The sequence below is a fragment of the Eptesicus fuscus genome, chromosome 6, assembly GCF_027574615.1.
Source record: "Eptesicus fuscus isolate TK198812 chromosome 6, DD_ASM_mEF_20220401, whole genome shotgun sequence".
In the NCBI taxonomy this organism is placed as follows: Eukaryota; Metazoa; Chordata; class Mammalia; order Chiroptera; family Vespertilionidae; genus Eptesicus; species Eptesicus fuscus.
The window spans coordinates 55,703,409-55,722,919 of record NC_072478.1 but is presented as its reverse complement, the minus strand read 5'-3'; the positions used below and the strand labels follow the sequence as shown (position 1 = coordinate 55,722,919).

The 19,511-nt window shown below is 43.0% G+C and overlaps 1 protein-coding gene across 1 annotated transcript in view; it reads right to left on the bottom strand.

The window, feature by feature from the left end:
* Positions 1-19,511, bottom strand: part of ZNF827 (zinc finger protein 827) — a 165,725-nt gene that overhangs the window by 41,485 nt on the left and 104,729 nt on the right. The window contains 1 exon segment of the mRNA XM_054717698.1: positions 16,594-16,697. Within this exon segment, the coding sequence (XP_054573673.1) occupies positions 16,594-16,697 (104 nt within the window).

The following is a 19,511-nucleotide window of genomic DNA, read 5'->3' as shown; positions in this document are numbered from 1 at the left end:
TCCTGTCTGGCCTGCATAGTTTCTGTTGAGAAATCAGCTGACAGTCATATGGGTACTCCCTTGTAGGTAACTGTTTTTCTCTTGCTGCTTTTAAGATTCTCTCTTTGTCTTTTGCTCTTAGCATTTTAATTATGATGTGTCGTGGTGTGGTCCTCTTTGGATTCCTTTTGTTTGGGGTTCTCTGCACTTCTTGGACTTGTAAGTCTATTTCTTTCACCAGGTGGGGGAAGTTTTCAGTCATTATTTCTTCAAATAGGTTTTCAGTATCTTGCTCTCTCTCTTCTTCTGGCACCCCCATAATTCGGATGTTGGTATGCTTGAAGTTGTCCCAGAGGCTCCTTACACTATCTTCATATTTTTTGATTCTTTTTTCTTTTTGCTTTTCTGGTTGGGTGTTTTCTGCTTCTTTGTATTTCAAATCTTTGACTTGATTCTTGCGATCCTCTAGTCTACTGTTAGATCTCTGTATAATATTTTTTATTTCAGTCAGTGTATGCTTAATTTCTAGTGGGTCCTTTTTCATATCCTCGAGGGTCTCACTAAATTTATCGGCCTTTTTCTAGAAAATTCTTGAAAAACCTTATAACCATGGTTTTGAACTCTATATCCAGTCGTTTGCTTTCCTCCATTTCTTTCATTTTTGACCTGTTTCTTTGTCTATGCATTTTGGCTGCTTCCTTGAGTTTATAGAGTGGCTTTGTGTGCTAGGTGTCCTATAGGGCCCAGTGGCTCAGCCTCCCCAGTCACCTGAGGTGGACACTCTTGGTGCACCCATTTGTGGGCTGTGTGCACAGTCTTGTTGTAGTTAAAGCCTTGATTGTTGTTGGTATCACTGGGAGGAATTGACCTCCAGGCCAACTGGCTGTGAGGATCAGCCAGCTATGTCTACGATGAGAGAACTTCTGTGCTGGAGACACCCTTATGAGGCAAGACTTGCTTCAGTGGGGCTTTGGTGCTCCCTGAGTCTGCTCCCTGAATGTGTCCCTTATGGATCTGAGGGGTTGTAATCTGTATGTTCCTACTCTGACCCCTGGGTACACTGGCTCTTGGATCTCCAAGGAGGTACTAATTTAGCCTCTGCCTGAGGCCACCCAGCAGGAGCTACAGAGAGATCTGCAGATTCATCTTCTTTGTTTGGGGTTTGGAGGTGCCTAGATGAGGCCCAGCTGTGAAGCAATGCAAGCTGCTGTGGGAACTTGGGCCTTCTTTTGGATGTTCTGTGTCTCTCTGACTTAGCTGCAGTTTGAGAGGTAATTTTAGATTTCAAAGGACCAGGCCATTCATATGCAAAAGCCTCTGCACACAGCTTGGATGGGGCGGAGTCTCAGGGCAGAGCAAACAGCAATGGCTTCCCATCAGCCCTGCCTTAAGAGGCCCCCTGGGTCTCAGTGTCCTGTGGTAATCACTGCAAGCACCTCTGAGAGAAAGCTGCCCTCGAGTTCCGCCTGCTGCCAGACAGTCCAGTTTCTCCCTGTATGAGTCTGGGTCCCCAGAGTCTCGCCCAGAACTGGAGTTCAGAGCAGTCGGGAGCTTGTGTCTCCCTCCGGCTTGAAAAAGCCAGCCACATACTCAGTTGCCAGCCCTCTCCGCGCACACGCCTCCGTACCTCTGCCTTTACTTTCGCAGCTCCTCTGAGTCTCAGTGTGCTTTTCTCTTTCCTTCTAGTTATAGAATTTCCACTCAGCCAGTCTTCTTGTGGTTAGTTGTAGTTTTGAAGTTGTGCGAGGCGGCAAGTTCAGGTGTTTACCTATGCCGCCATCTTGGTTACTCCAACAAGATATTTTTAAAAGGTTATTTCAACAGCTGAGGATTATTGGAGATAAATTGGAAGTGATATATATAGCCAAAAGGTGGTCTTGAACCTGAGCCTTTCATTGGTGGTGATCACCTTACTTAGTAACTGGGTAGTGTTTTTAAGTATGAGTGGCAAAGAAATCCCTTATTAAGTACCCACGAATGGCACAAAGGCATACCCCTCACTCCAAAAGATTCATGATATGTACTAGCAAGCATGAACTTTTTAAATTGTCAGTAATGCATGTATGTAACAGATATTTAGGAATTCTGTTGTAAATAACTGGATGTTACTGTCTTATACAATATAATTTGGTAGAACATTTGTAAAATGTCATCATTAGTGGTTTTAGGATTGTCAGTTACCTCTTCAATGACAATACTGGCTAAACACATATACACAGTAGCCTCTAGGATGGCTTTGAAAGCACCAATTAATTTGCAGTTTTACTGATGATTCATAGCTCCTGACACAGCACCTTGTAAGTGATGCTGGAGCACTCCTGTGAAGCCGAACCCACATTTCTCACGAAGATACTCTCTTTCCTTCAATGAATCCTAAAGAATGAATTTGTCTTTTCGTTATTTGTAAAATTTTGATTTTAAGTTCTATGACTTTCTGAGTCATTTTGTTATTGAGATGAACTTTGGAGACTCCCCCTCCCCAAATATTCAGCTAAATATCTAGATAGTCATTTTTAACTGGTTAAAAACAAACAAACCACCCACACTTTTGGTTAAGCATAATAAAGTAAAAATATAACTCCTCTTTTATAATTTAATAGGAAGAAAAGTTAAATGAGGTAAATATTGGGCAACACTCACCATCAATAATTAATTATAGCACTGATTCTATCCACTATAAAAATAATACCCAACAAATTAAATTAACTTTCTTTGCTTCTCTTATCTTTATGCAGGGCCTTTCTGTTTCCATTAAGCCTTTCAGGGAACTTTATTAGGGCTTTAAATATTAAAAAAGAAAGAGTCAGATTAACTTTTTAAATGGAAGTGAGATCATGTCACTTCTCCACTCAACACATTCCAATGGTTTCTGGCATACTTGCAATAAAAGCCCAAGTGTCCTGGGCTCTATAAGCCATTCTCCCTCCCTCCCCTCCAGCTCACCTCCTTTCCTGCAGCCACTTTCCCAAGAAGCCACACCCATCCTCACCTCAGGGCCTGGCAGTTACTGCTCCCTTTGCCCAGAACACTCTAACCCACACATCATGATATCACTTGCTTCCTACTTGCTATAGGTGTCTGCTTAAATTATACCTTTTTAGGAGAACTTTCTTTGACCACCCTACCTTAGTTGGCCCCTTCCTAATCCTTCTGTTTACCTTGCTTAGTTTTTTTCCAAGATGTTTTATTTTATATATATATATATATATATATATATATATATATATATACACAAAGTTACATATTATACATGAATATGTATTATATATATATCTCTTATAATGTTATGAGGTTATATATATATATATATATAATAGTATATTATATGCACACTGTATAATTATTTATTTATTGTCTGCCTCTCTCCCTAGATGTAAACCCCATTAGGACAGGGACTTTGCTTTGTTCATTGCTGTTCCCCAGGATCTAAAAAGTACCTGGCATATAGTAGCTGCTCAATAAGTAATTGTTGAATGAAGGAACGAACTTCCTTTTCACCCCAGTGGTACCTGCACCTCACAATATAGCTTTCCACACTGCTCATCCAATACTTAATGGCATTCAGATCCTTTTATGTTTAATTTTCACTTCATAACGTCTCAGTATCCTCTGACACTGCTGGAGAAGATGGAAGATCATCTGAGGAGGAAGTCAATGAACCTCTCTCTAGCCACTGAGACCATTTTTCTAACTGTCCCCTCCCATGAGGAAACTAAACAGATGCCACAGAAATGTGAACACTCAGTATATTTCTTGATAAAACTATTGAAAATATCCTCAATCAGCAATGATTATTTTATTAATTATACCCAAGTACATGATATGAGACCAAAGAGCAATGCAACAGTGCAGTGGACTATTCTATTAAACACTATTTTCAACAATCACATTAAATAAGAAGGGGTGAAGTTACTTTCTAACAGCTGGCGCCCTAATACAAATTTAATTAATTAATCTCCCTTGTAAGGTTAAGAATAAGTCATTATCCTCAAGTGAGCTTAGTAAGTACCCAAATTGAAATTCATATTTAAACGACGGTGGTCATATTTTCCATATGAGGATTTCATAGCTCTTTGTTAATAACTTACAGGATATGTAACCTACATTTTTTGAAACAACTCTGCCAATATTTTTTTCATTGTGTTTAGGAACCTTGGAAGAAGGCCTATTCTGTGTGTGAGTACAATAATTATTATAGTATAACTAAAAGTGTCATGGATCTTATCTTTATTCCTTAACACCTTATGCCTTCTAATAAATTTGACATTTTCTTTATAAAAGTGTCCCATGCTCATTATAGAAAACTAGAATGTAGAAAAGTGGGGGTACAAACCCCAAAACCACAACCACAGTTCCCATCAACTGCCTTGAGCATTTTGGTGGACTTCCATTTTATTCCTTTTTCACATCCAAATGCTTTTTAAAAAATTAATTACTATGAAAGGCTTGCAGTCCAAGACAAGTCTTAGTATGACACCAGTGATGATATTTTTAAAATACCACATTTTCGAGTGATAAAAGTAACAGTTGGGAGATAGACCAGAGTGCTTTAAAAATTAACATTTTTCATAAAAATGAAAAACAATTTGGCCGAAAATAGTGTCAAAAATAACTTTCACATACCAAAAGCATGCCTACATGTTAAAAGCATTTGCAAGAGTACACTTTTTCTTTTCCCTAAGTAAAATTTTCCTTTGCTTTTCTCTTGGCAAGTACCTAGCAATGCATTAAAAATTAGTGAGAAAAAAAAAATTTGTATGAGTCATGTTGCCTTTAAGACAAAATAGTTGTTATCTAAAACACATATAATGAAATAATTCCTGCCTCTATGCTCTATCGAAGACTGACAGCCAGAATTTGGACCTAATCTTTTTTTTGTAAATTATTCTACTTCTGGGCTATTGAACTTCCAAATTATTCTGCTTCCTTGAATATAGCTGATTTCCCTGAAAACCTCACCATTGCCTTTTCTGGGATCCACCCATTCATAAATCTTTCAATTGAACATTCTCGAGCTTAATTCCATTCAAGTTAAAAGAGAAGCAACTGATCTGAGTGACTCATTCCTGGATACATACAGCAGGGAACTAGATTTTGCAGATGGATGAGTCATTTTGACTGGATGGGAAAAAGGTACCTAAGGGTACATGTAACAGAAGATAGAGAAATCGTGATGGTCATGGGTGCCAATAAACACAAGACATTAAAAAGGAACCTCTTAGTCTGAAGTACTTTGATATCTTAAGATAGATTCTACTTTGCTAACACCCCTTACAAGTTTTTTCCCTCCAACATTTTCATCTCTTCCAGCTGAAAATATCTTCATTCATTTTTGATGATTCTAGATCTACCTTTTGTTTTTTTTCTGGGATCACATTTAAATGTGGTTTTGTTGAAGCTGATCTCCTTGTCCAAAAGCTCCACACATATCCTTACGATAGAAACTTCCAGAGAGATTTGGTGTTGAGCGTTCAGTACCAGAATTTACAGGACAGTTTCTCCTTTGTTCAAAATGAAAGGAGTATAGTGATGATTTCTGATTATAAAAATAATAAAGGCTTATTTAAAAAATGGAAGTGCTTACAAGTAGAAATCATTTGAAATCCTATTTAAACTGACAAAACAGTTAACATTTCTCCATCTACCCTTCCTGATTTGTTTCATGGATATACATATTTTTACAAACCATGGGATCACAGCATTCATGTGGGTTTGTAACCACTTTATATTCTCATGAATTGTATGAAAAACTCATTTAACTCTGACATCTAGCTGGAGGAGTTCATTGTAGGAAGATGGCTAAGAATCATTGCTTTATCTATATTTTTACTTATTTATTTATATTTTTTAATAGGTTTTCATTGATTTCAGAGAGGAAGGGAGAAGGGGAGAAAGATAGAAACACCAATGATGATAGATAATCATGGGTAGGCTGCCTCCTTACATGCCCCCTACTGGGGATTGAGCCTGCAACCTGGACATATACCCTGAGCGGGAATTGAACCGTGACCTCCTGGTTCATGGGTTGATGCTCAACCACTGAACCACACCAACCGGGCTTTATCTTTATTTTTAGTAGTTCACTTAATTTAGAGATTATTTATTAAGGGTCCAAGTCATCATATATATAAACGACAGATTCTAAAAAAACTGTCATTTGAATACATATGTATCCCACTTTACTTTCTTAAAACTTTTAAAACATTATAAAAGTAATGTAAATTAATGGTAAAAAAAAATAGTACAAAGGACATAAACTAAAAAAATGAAAGAATAACTCTCATTTACTATCCCTCTCTTGCCCATCCGAGTCCCTTTCACACCTCAGTGGTAGTCACTGTTAACAGTTTATCTGTTGAGAAATTATCTTGGCACATGCAAGCCCATTATGGGCACATAAAATGTACCACACCTCTGTTTTTTTTGTGTGTGTTTTTTAAACATAAATGGGGTCATGTCACACATGTTGTCAGCAGTCAGCTTTTTGTTTATTTTTAAAATCTAACAATATATCTGGAACATCTTTTCAAATACATTTAAAAAATTAACTTCCTTAATAGCTGTGAAATTTTCCATCCTATGTCCCATGGCTCATTTCACCAGCTCCCTACCTAGTTTGTTTTCAGATCTTTTTGCCACAAAACACATCTTTGTCCATATACCTTAATTTTGTCCACATACTTTAGTGTGACTTGCTCAAGTCTATTTGTATTCAATTCCTAGAATGGGACATCGGGGTCCAAGTTCACAAAACCACATGGAACATTGTATTTCTCTGTAACTTAGAGAACTCATTTCTTATTTACATGCTTAACAGTATTTAATAGAAGTCTTGCCTCATGTAAGCTCTACAATGGCTCATAATAGAAGGAGGGAAGGAAAAGATTGGGATGAGACAGAATGCAAAAACATTTGGGAGTACATATAGGAGACTGAGAGCAGACGTGGCTGTGTGGGGGCATCTCCGAGGCCATTAGGGCCTGGCCCTGCTGTGTCCTGTACAGGTGGGGGTCGGGGGGAGGTGCAAGACTAGAGAGGTGAGCAGCCTGAGAGCTGTGGAAACTGTTTCTCCATGTGTAAGAAACAACTGAGGAAGTAGCAGAAAATTTGTGGGACTTGTTTCCCAGGCAAGAGGAAAAGGCCATGTACAACTTTTAAATAATTTGAAAGAAAAAGAACTATTTCCATTTCGTGGACTTCCCGAATTTCAGACACAGTCAGATCTGAATTCAAATCTGCCCCACACACAGTTTCCCATGAGTGCTTACGAGACACTCCTATGTGAACTTCTGCCCTATTGGGATCAAAATATAACACTGTCCCTCAATAAAATAATTTACTTTAAAAGAGAAGCTCATTTGATGGAGTGATTGGCTCACAGATGGAAAAAAGTTCTTTTTGAAATAATTCCAAGGTTTTTGATATAAGATTAATGTGAGATTTTGTGCTTGGGAAGTCTATTATTACATGTGAAAAATCAGGATTGGACTTTCACATCAAATCATCTAAAGGCTTCTTATACCTCCATCTCCTCCTATCTGCCCTCAGAAAAGCTGCCCTAGACTTTCTCTGGCGGTTGTCAGGTCTGTGTTTAAGGTGGAAACCACAAGCACACTAGCTCTGTGATCTTTCTCCTGTCAAGATAAACCATTTAATTCTAAAAAGAGAGCTTCAGCATGGTAGTGAGACCAGCTATACTTGGAAAGGGCTTTACTGCACACCTTGTATTTATAGACAGATCCATTTTAATCTGTATTTAAAAACCATCTTTTTTACTATGTTTTGTAATCAAAGTCTCATCAGATCTCTCTTTTAAAACGTTTAGCATTAGTTCCACAAACAGCATAGCTGTTTTGGGGGAACCCAGACAAAAGGTGTCCAACTTCATGGTCTGTCATGGGGGGTGCCGGTGATGATGCTATCCACCAAGATAGGAAAAAACAGGATGGAGAGGAGGATTTAATTAGTGAATTTTGGAGGGAAGGTATGGGGACAGTTGGGAGGTGGAGGACATGATCCATTTAGCTCGGGACCTGTTGAATTTAAAGAGCTCGAGGGACCTCTGTGTGGGATCTCAATAGACCACCAGTGGCTGATGTGGTGAACCTGATATCGTTAAGCAAATGCAAAGACTACCCTTCCTTCAGCGTTTCTAGTTAACATCTTTCTTTTCTGGATGATAAATGGAAAACATAAATGATAAGTACTTTGCTAAAGGAAACACACCATAGGGCCAAAATTGCAGCTCCTGACTGTCACTCCAGTAGCTACATCAAGGGAGGGCTGTGGTGTGATGTGGGGGTGCCTTTCTTACCTTGGAGAGGCACCCGTTGGGCCTATGTATGGGAATATAGGATGGGTTTATCTGAATGAAAATAGATGGTCTAGTTTGCAAGTGGAATGGCTTTTTCCCCCTCCCCTGGTTGCCAGAGGGCAGTTGCTGCCCTGAGAAAGAATAAACATAAAGAAGAAATCGCATGCAACTCATAGCCAAGGAATGGGAGAACATATTGTGTATACAGGGAAAGGGCCTTGCAGATTGAAGGAGCCAGTCCCAAACTGAGGCCAGGCTCATTGCATTGTGGTTTTCAAACACTCTCCACCATCCATTACGCATACTTGAGAGCTTGGTCTATTACAGTACTAGTCATTCTCAAGGCATCGATCTCAACAGTCTGCAAAAGTAACGACACAACCACAGGCCCTTCTGAGGCCATGTAAATGCTGTGCAAAATATTTTATGTGAGCACACGCAACTCATCCCTGGTCCCAGGAAGTTCCCAGGCGTTTCCCCCCTCCCCCTTCCCCTCCCCCAGTTGACCACAGCCTCAGTGGGTAACGTGTATCTGAGAAACAAAGTCCTCACGCTGGGTTTTAAAAAGGCCTTTGGATGTTTCCCACAAAGCACAAACATGAAAGTGTTGATGATTATCTTCAACACGATGACTCTACCCCTGTGCTATCTGGGTGGAGATAAAGAGGCTTGGCCAACACCATAGTTTTCCTCTCAGTCTTTGTGGTTTTCTATAGATAGCTCAGGTGATGCAGCTAAACTGGATAGAAATGTCTCCATGGGATAGGTCACTGCCCTTACCAAAACATGTGCCTTACCCCTGCAACTGTTGGTCTGCAGACACCCAGTTAGTTACATTTTTGACAAGAACTAAACTGGACCCAGAGCTGGCACCGCTTAATGTGAGACCTTTCTCTACAGAGTTAATGGCATCAGTAGCGCTCCTTGGGAACTCACCTACACTAAGACCAGACCGGGCTAGTTGTGAGCCCACCATTTTCAGTCTGAAATAACATTATCTGGACCGTGAAAACTTCTCCTTCTGGTAAACAGCTGACAGACTAGAGCTCACCTACTGCAGGCATATCAACAAAACACCATACACAGGGCAGAATCCTGCCTCAATTTGAAGCACAACAGGAATCAGCTACATCAACCTACATGCCATTTGGTTCAGGGCAGTGAGTTCGTGCTACCGAAGGAAATGGTCCTGCAAACGGGAAATTGTATAATTGAAAGACCGCTGTCATCATTAGTACAGTCGTGGTCTCTGAAGTGAATGCGCACTGGCTATCGATGGCCTGGAGGCGAATGCTTGGCATCCCGACCCACCTATTTGTGAATGAGCCAATCAGCCCTACCAAATGCAGAAATACCATCATCAGCACACAGCTTGGTGAATTTGCATGTAATCAGCAGCCAGATAAAGAAACAGAATGTCCATCACCCCCTTCCTGGTCCCACCCTCAACTCCGAGTACCTTGTCTTTCAAGCATCACTTATGGTGCCTTGTTCCTTCCCCAAGTCTTGGTGGGGGTGGTAGAAATTCAGGGGGGACGCACCGAGACTCCACTCGGATCTCCCCCTGTACTAGCATATAGTTTTGGCTGAACAAAGAAAATAAAAGAACCTGGGCAGAAGTCACAGAAGTGTCACGGATGGCAGAGCTTTTGAAGGAGGGGATGTGGAAGAAGGTCAGAGATCTCCCATTCTCTTTCTACTGGAAACCCGGCCAGGACTACCCCTGGGTTCTCCTGATTCCTGGTGAAGAACTTTTTCCTCTGAGCCGCTGCTGACCAGATCACCACTCACTTCAGCGAGACAAGTTTTATTTAACCAGGAGGTTTCTAGACAGTTTCATGAAGCTATTTCTATGGCCCAAATGATCCATTAAAGATTACTGAAAAGAAACATGAACAGTTTCTTTAACTTTCATAACTGAAAGAAACATCCCAAGTGACTATGATCACCAGACAGCAAAGTATTAAAGGAAGAAAAATAGAAATGGAAGAGAACAGAATTAGAATGTTATTAATAAATAGTACAAACCCTGGCTGGGTAGTTCAGTTGGTTAGAGCATCGTCCTGACACACCAAGGTTGCGGGTTTGAGCTCCGGTCAGGGCACATACAAGAATAAACCAATGAATGCATAAATAAGTGGAACAACAGACTGATCTCTCTCTAAAAATATAGAGGCAATAAATAAATAAATAAATAAATAATACATTCTTATCTTGTAAATTCTTTGAAATGCCTTAAAGGACTACTTTTGATTCCTATCTAAAAGAAGGCATTCCCCTATGTTCCCAATTCCTATGTATAGAGGCATAAGTTGGACAGTGAAGAAGGCTGATAGGGGAAAAAAGGGTTCATTTAAAATATGGTGTTGGAGGATTGCTCTATGGATATCCCGAACCACCAGAAAGACGAACAAGTGGGTCCTACAGCAAATTAACCCTGAAACATCGCTGGAGGCAAAACTGAAGCTGTTCCATTTACGGAACATCATGAGAAGGCAGGGTTCTTTGGGAAAGACAATAATGCTGGGAAAAACAGAAGGCAGCAGGACAAGAGATGACCAAATATGAGATGGATTGACTCCATAAACGAAGGTGTAGGCATGAGTCTGCAGGAGCTGAGCAGGGCTGTTGAGGACACGACATCGGGGACATCACTCATCATAGGGTCACCAGGAGTCAGAGCGGACTCAGTGGCACACAACACACACACTGAAGGCAATCCATCAGTAATAGTTCAAATGCCAAATGTGGGTACGTGTGGGCAAACACTGGGGAGATGTGGTCACCGCTGGTGACGCATTCTCTGACTTAGTGGGCACCGTGACAGGGCAGAAAGAGAGAAGATGTACTGTGCAGTTCTGCGTTTGAATTCCTGTGCTGCCACTCACCCACATTGCGACTTTGAACAAGCTGTTAAATCTCTCTGCAAAAGGTACAAACTTCTGGTCATAAGATAAATAAGTCCTGGGACTCTGATGTGCAGCATGGTGACTAAAGTTCACAATACTGTAATGTATGTTTGAAAGTTGCTAAGAGAGCCCTGCCCACGTGGCTCAGTTGGTTGGAGCATCAGCTAGTGCACCAGAAGGTTGCCGGTTCAATTCCTGGTCAGGGCACATAACCGGGTTGTGGGCTCGATCCCCAGTAGGGGGCATGCAGAAGGCAGCCTCTCACCGGTGTTTCTATTTTCCTCTCCCTTCCTCTCTCTCTAAAATCAATAAAAATATTTCTTTAAAAAAGAAAGTTGCTAAGAGAGTAGATCTTAAAAGTTCTCATCACAAGAATAAATTTATAACTATGTTAGGTGATGAATGTAAACTAAACTTGTTGTAATCATTTTGCAATATAAGCATCAAATTATACTATGTACCTTGAACTAATACAATGTTATATGTCAATTACATATCAATAAACTAGAAAAGGTTATTAAATCTCTCTGAACCTCTATTTAGTCATCTGTAAATTGAGCATAACTTCTGTCAGAATGAGTTGTTTACAGAATTAAATGAGATGGCATAGGTCCTGTGCCTGACAATTTAGAAGGTCCTTGATAAGTATTAGCTTCCCTTTCTGTACAGAATAAATTAGTTTAATCAAAAAGGAGCTTAAGCTACAAAATGATACATGCCAACAATACCCGATGTTCTATTGTTTATCCGTGACTTAGACTGAATGTAAAAAGAACCTGGTATGTTTGAAAAAGGATTGAAGAAAATGCCTTGCTGTAATCCAGGGCAGCTTTGTATGTGTCTCCCTTGAGGGATGAGTTGGGAAGTCTTAATATAAAGAAGTGACGGGCACATTTTTTTAAGCCACTGTCTGAAAGAGGTCATTCATATCTGGCCAGTAGCATGGCAGGCTGGGTTAGTTGCGGGTGGCACTCTAATTCAAGGCATCATTTATTTAGATTTCAGAAAAGTGTATGACAGGGTACCACTCCTATTAGATTGATGGGCGAATAGAGAGAGGACAATGGATCAAGAATTGGCCTGGGGACAAGGCAGACCATTCCAAAGCAGCTTTTTCATTTGACATCAGATCCTGCTTGGCATCTCAGGTCCTAAAAGGAACTAAATTTTCCCCATGTTCCTTGCTCCCTGCTTGTATATTATAAACAACAACAATGGAAAGGGGGTTTTTAAAAAGAAGTTAGCAAATAATGGGAGTCGGGATTTACACCTATAATTGCTGATATGCTCTACACTAACTCTGAGCCCCATCTGAAATAACAAACAGAAGCACCAGTGACTCCGAATGCTGTGCAAGAATTCCACGGAGACCCACATTTCCCCTCACACCCGCACGGGTTGTGTTATTGTGTTTTGGCTTAAAACAGAGCAAACAGTCTGTGACTTCAAACGTCACAGTGTTTGAAAGCCGTGCTGAGACAGACACTCTTCCCTTCGCAGCAGACACAGGCAGCTACAGGTGCAGGGGTCTGCTCCCCACTCAGAAGCACCGCCCTCCGTGCCCTGACGAGCACCCGAACTCAGAACCTTTCTTCACTCACATAGTTCGTCCACAGAGCGAGACAGCTGTGCATTAGACCAAGTGCACGAAACCACACACGACCTGTGATTCTCTCTGCCCCAGAACAGGAGAGTTCTTCTCTTTCTTTTGCAAAATCACCACCAGCAGCACCACCACCCAGGGTGCACTCAGCATCTGTTCACAGCTTGAAGGGTTATTCCGTCCCCACGCCGCTCCGGCAGGTGACAGCAGCTTCTAAATCATCGTGTTATTAAGGACTCTGGTGCTACCTCTAAGACATTCACGGCAAGTAAAGACCTTAGGTCTGGGCTCTCCAGCATTCTTTGGTTCGCAGGAAAGTCATTCTAGAAAATAGTGGCAACACCAGAGGCCAAGGCACCGTGCAGCTCTGTGTTCATGCTGTTTCTCTGGCATGGTGGCAGCTGTGTGTCTCAGATACCATCTGCCGAAGGCACATGCCTAGTTAACTGTGCTATTCTCGATGTCTCCACAGCCCACACTCCTCCCCACCCTCCCCACTTAGCTATCCCCCACCGCTTCATTCTCCACGCACTGGCCTTAAGTGAGCCTCCTGTGAGGGACAGCGCCCCTGCCCCATGGTCTCACTCCAAAGTGTTTGGAAAGAATTTCATCCCATGGATAGAAGGGATATAAACATATACCAGTCTATACTGTTGAATGAATGCTATGGGTTCTCAGCATTTGCAAGGGATTTCTTAGATTGGAACTAGGCCCATGTAATCTCATTAATTACAGTCTCTACTAATTGGGAACCTGAGATAATTCTCCGGACTGACATTTATCTTTGCACTAGAGGCCTGATGCACAAAATTCATGCAAGAGTAGGCCTTCCTTCCCCCAGCTGCCGGCACCAGCTTCCCTCTGGCACCCGAGACCCGGGCTTCCCTCTCAGCCCCGGTTTTGCCCGGAAGGTCCTCCGGAAGGACATCCAGTCTAATCAGCATATTACACTTTTGTTATTATAGAATATCTGTGGAAAGAAGTTTGCAAGGTACATAAAGAATAGAAGTAATATTTTAATGGCAAGGCTGGAAGCACCCAACAGAAGATTTCTAAGGACTCTGGGGCTTTTGTTGCTATGCTAACCACAAATTATTTTCTGCTTAGTCACTAAAGCCAGCTGTCTCCTTCCTGGCCTCCTCATTTCTGCACAGTCACTGTCATTCCTTAACTCAACCTGCTCATGGCACAGCTAGCCAGCCTCCCAGCCCAGTCAACCACCCCTGCCTCTCCCCGCCCTTCCCCTCTCACCCAGGCCCTCATTACTAAGGCTGCCCCAGCGCCACGACGTCCCCACTGAACTCTGCTCTCTTGTCATGTCTTCTCCAGCGATTCAGCAATGTGCTGCCCACTTGGTCTTTCAAAATTTTCTGTATGAATTCGTGACTCTTATACCGCAGAACTTAAGATCCTCAACTATAGCTTCAAATCTCCTTGTCCCCAGCATAGCATTTCAGCAGAGTACTAGAGTAAATGTAGGCCCAGCATATCCCAGACCCCTGGGGCCTGATGTACTTTGGGATTCATACTTTTTCTGATTTTAAGAGGATAATATGGTGCACAATGCATATTTTCTGCAACACTCCAGTGGGCCTTTATAATCAAGAACTGTATGTTGATATTTCTGCAACAAAATGCATGAATTCTACCCTTGGTCTATTACGTAAAGACTGTAAATAGGCCCCCATTCATTTGTATCACTGAGTAATTTATTTTAAAAATAGTGGTTGGGAGAGTTTTTGGGTTTCCGAATTGAGGATAAGGGAGTGGGGAGGCTTTATTTAGTAGGGGTATCATGTCCAGTCATCTCTGCCCGAACTCGAAAGAAATGTTTACTTGGAAGTCTCCATACTTCAATAATTTGTTAACTCAGATTGGTCTTCTCCACAATTAGGTCAAATTACTGAGGCTTTCCTTACAAAACATGTCTTCAGCTTACAGGAACTTCGTGCTCACAGGTTGTCCTTATCATTTTTAACTTTTCTCATTTTAACGCCACTTGCCAAGCATGGCCACCTTGCTTATTTGTAAAAAGCCCCCGTTCACTTGTGGGTTTTAGTAAAATGTAAACATCACTTGGCTTATCCTCTGCCTGAAGAGAGGCTTTCTGAAGGACAGAGGTTGGCTCTCCCTCAGAATGGTGCATTTACGTTTCTAAAATCCCCGCTATGCTGACTTTCCCCTCAAAATAAGTTAACTTTTTTAAGTGTGAATTTATCTCATTTGTAATAGAAATCTTCCAAGCAAATCACATAAACTCCGCCTGTACACAGTGAGACATGTGCTGATACCGCTCTTTGAGGTCGAGTTGTAACGTGACCGTAAACCCTTCTTAAAATACAGCCAAGACCAACACTGAGGCCGCAATGCAGGGTCGGCGCATCCATCATGGGCGCGGGCTGGATGGGTAACAGCACTCCGACTAGCAATTCCTAGGCAGTTATTTTGACATTAGAAAGTCACAATCCATCAACTTAACAGCAGGGCGATAATTTGGGGACCAGGGAGATGGCTATTCAAAAGGACACTGCGGGAAGTAAACAATAGTTCAAAAAGCCCTGTTTGAGAATGAAGACATCAACTAAGCGGAATTTCCTTCCGCCCCTGGCACCGGGTGTCAGGTAATGTGTTTTTGTGGACGTGTGTTATTTATGGTGATTGGACTGAAAAGTCCTGTGGAGCTAAACAGCATGCCGGTCCCTGGACTCTTTGGAGATGAGAAGAAATGGATCTGCCATCACAAGACTGAAGGACAACAAAGCTGCCCTTTCCCAACTGTTTGTCAGACACCCCTTCCGACGACTTGCGAGGCCCAAGCCAACGTTTCTAAGATGCTACTTAGCTCTTTCCGAATTGCACACTGCTCAGATCTCCAGCTGTCTGCTACCCGGCTCCTCGGCTGTGTGGAGGACACCTGGACTTATTTTTGCAGGGGTTCCCAGCCAACACCCCTGCTGCTAGACCCTCCTGCACACGCACTGAGCCATGGGCTCCCACCGCTCTCCTGGACAAAGGAGGCCACCGAGAGCTTCTGAAGTTCTCCCTGTGGCTGGGAAGGAAGGTAACCACAGCAGGTGTTGGGGTCAGTGGGGTGGGGGTGGGGTGAGTAAGGAGTACCGGCTGCAGGACAGGGGTTCTCAAATGTCCTCATTTCCTAATAACGCTGAGGACACCCACGAGCCCTGAGGACGGTCATGCTGTTGATAAGGGGACTGCAAACACATCTTTCTTTTTACTCTGGAAAGGAAAGAGGAAGAGCAGGTAAGAACTTACGTACCGATGCTCAAATGGCAAAAAGGAGCGATAGATGGATATACGCAGACAGTCTAAGAAGAGTGAAATCTGGGGGCAAGACTGTCTCCACGGAAACTGACGCGGTCTTTGCAGTGGCCCACGCCCCACGGGGTCCTGACCTGTCCCGCCTGGGCCACCACCCTCCCCTACCTTCCTGGCTGTCTCCCTGAAATACTGACAACGTGAAAAGCAAATGATTTTCAGGTCACACTTCGCTATTTCAAAGATTAAGAACGTCACTACACGAATGAAACATCAGCAGGTAAACAACAATGAGCTGCTGAAGCAGACGAAGAGCTTTCTCACGGTCTGCATTTCCTTTTAATGAACTTTTGTGGCTGCTGAAATTGAGTTCCTCCCTCTTTTTAAAAACCTGGCTTCTTCATATGAATAACGTCAACACATTCGCTGAAAGCCTCTGAAAATTCACACATTTCAGAAAAGTAATTTTTAAGCGATCAATAGGAGAAGCAAAGCCAACAGTGTTTCCATACCTGGCGCTGGTATTCTCCCGTGGATCGCAGAGTCGCTGGGCAGCAGGTCTTTTGAATTGGAGGAGAATGGTGATTGTCTAAATGTATCTTCTGAAAAGAAAGGGCTGGGGGTCGGGGAGGAGGAGTGAAGTTTAGTAAATTAAAGTTATTTAAGGTACCCAGAGCATCAGCCCCACACACACACACACACACACACACACACACACACACACACAAATGCTGGGTAATGTATTTTTTAAAATGGTGTTTAGAGACCATAAGAAGATTGTGCTTAAAACAGAGAAAGTATATTACACCAGACAAGTCCCATACGCACATTCTGCTGCTAGTTTTACACGTCAGGTGAATACATGACATATTGTATTTGAGAGACGGTTAAGCCCGCAGTCAGGACAGCTGAGCACTGAATTTTACTGCTGCGTTATATGTTCTGCGAGTGTGTTAAGCCCAAATGAAGACCAAGCATCTGGGTCAGAATCAGAAAGGCCTGTCCGAGGTTCTTCCCAGAGTGGCGATAGGCTTGCCCTGGATCACCACATGCTGGCACCTGATCCCTTGGGGACCAACAGTGTGCCTTAGCAGGGCAGATGGCTGGAGTCAAGGGCCGTTTCACCGAAGGAGACACCTCGATGGTCCCCGCAGATCCGGAGATGCGTCTTAGAATTGTCTTGGTTCGGAAGGAGTTAAAGCCAGCTAATGGGGCTGCCGGAAGGATACCGGGAGCACCTTCATTTTCCATGAAACTGAGGCCCTGACTTGAGTGATTCTCAGTACGGGGGCTGGAACCAGGGACACAAACACCCAGCCAGGGTTTCCACTGATACCACAACCACAGTGAGCACAAAGCCTTTGGATGCTTTTAATCAGAGGGTTCTAACCCAATCACACCATCCATCTTCCATGCCTCAAACATAAACTGTAAAGAAGTATTGTGATCACACGTGAGAATGCTGGAGTATCCAGCAGCGTCTAAGAACTGGCAATACCTACTTATAACAGGAAAAATTTCATCGAGGGAACTGGGTACACAGGTGGTGGACAATGCATAGGGAGCAGTAAAGCAAGCCAGAGAGAGGAAAAGCTGGCGGCCACCACCTCCCTGAGGCGATAGGGACAAAAGGACATAAGTGGGAGCTGGGGCCACAGGGAAGAGGCAGCTGCTTGCAGAAGAGGGAAGGAGGTAGAAATACCCTAGCTCTTCCTTAAGCCCCACCCCCATCTCCCATCAGGGCTTCTGATTGGCTGAACCATCCCAGAAGCCAAACACAGCCCGCAGGGATCAGGCCCCCTGCAAACCCACAGATCACAGGAAAGAAAAGATCTGAGGGCACACAAGCCTAGGACGCCCATGATAGGTGCTGGTTTCTAAAAACGCTGCAAGGCTATGGTTACTATTATTAAATGTTATAAAGGAAACAGTAAGATAAAATGAAAGACATATAAATATGTTCAAAAAGTAAAACATACATTAATAAACGTATTGTTTTACAGGACAGTTAGGCTAGGTTTAATGCAACGTTGTGTTGCATACATTTTTTTTCTTTGTTATTTTTATCTTTTTTTCCCTTTCTTTATTGATTAAGGTATTACATATGTGTCCTTATCCCCCCTATTTCCCCCCTCCTGCTCATGCCCTCACCCCCCTGGTGTCTGTGTCCATTGGTTATGCTTATATGCATGCATACAAGTCCTTTGGTTGATCTCCCCCGCAACCTCCACCCTCCCCTTCCTTCCCTCTGAGGTTTGAGCATCTGATCGATGCTTCTTTTTAGTTATATCTTACACAAAGACAATTTAATAGGCTTAACAATGAACTGGCTGTAGGCTAGCAGGCACTGGGGAATGGGGAGACACGCCATTTTATGCAGAACATCTCGTAACCTGTAAACGGTACAAACACTGAAAGAAAAAGGCCGTGCAGCATGGAGTCCAAGAGCATGCGCTTGAGAGGAAGCAGTTCTGGGTTCGAATTCCAGCTCCCCCACTGAGGGCTGTGTGACCCTGCACACATATTAAACTCTCGGAGCCTTCACTTCTTGCTTCTAAAATGGCCTGATAACAGTAACCACAGCTCGCAGAGGAGCTGTGAGGACCGATCAAGATCCTCCATGGAACATGCTTTTCACTGTGCCCGGCAAACAGTAAGTGCTCCATAAATGTGAGCTGTTTTTAATTTGCATCTGTCTACCTGAAGAAGTGCATAAATGATACGTTCCTCACAGGATGGCAAGACGTGCCGTTTCCTTGAATAAAATAAATGAAGGAAAGGTTACTCTGATTTGGAAGGGCCAGCTGACTGCTGGAGGGACTAGGTTAAGCTTCACTATTTCCATGAAGAAAGCTGTTCAGAGTCAGGGCACTTTTACTGGTGAAGATGTAGAGACGTTGGAGGACTGTTGGTCAAACCCAGAGCATAAGATTTCTCAGTCCCCACCTCCCTAGTTCTGAAGCTTCCACAGGAGGCGACAGTGACATCCACGTGTGGACCGTTCACATGGAAACACCACAGGCTGGCTCTGGGCACAGGGTGAAGAGCGGGCACTGGGCCTGCCTGGTACTGTCACGCCGGCTGTAGCAGTTACCTTGACATCGGGGAGTCCAGGGGAGCCCATGGAACTGTTTGGTCTGAAATGTGGAGTCTTCCATGAGTCACAAGAGGGTCCCCCTAAAGGGTATCAAGACTATCACCCTTCCTGCCACAGAGAAACACGTACACTGCCCTCATTCCCTCGGGTTCACAGTAACTGTGAGGACCTACACTATGCCAGGCCTGGGAACAGATCTCAGGGAGCGCAGAGGCCTGTGTGCACAGGCGAAATGGAACCGTCACGTGACTAGTGCTGAGGACGGGAGGGGTGCAGAGCTACCTTGGGGGCTGGCCTGGCCAGGACAACCGGAAGGCTTTGCTGCAGAAGCCA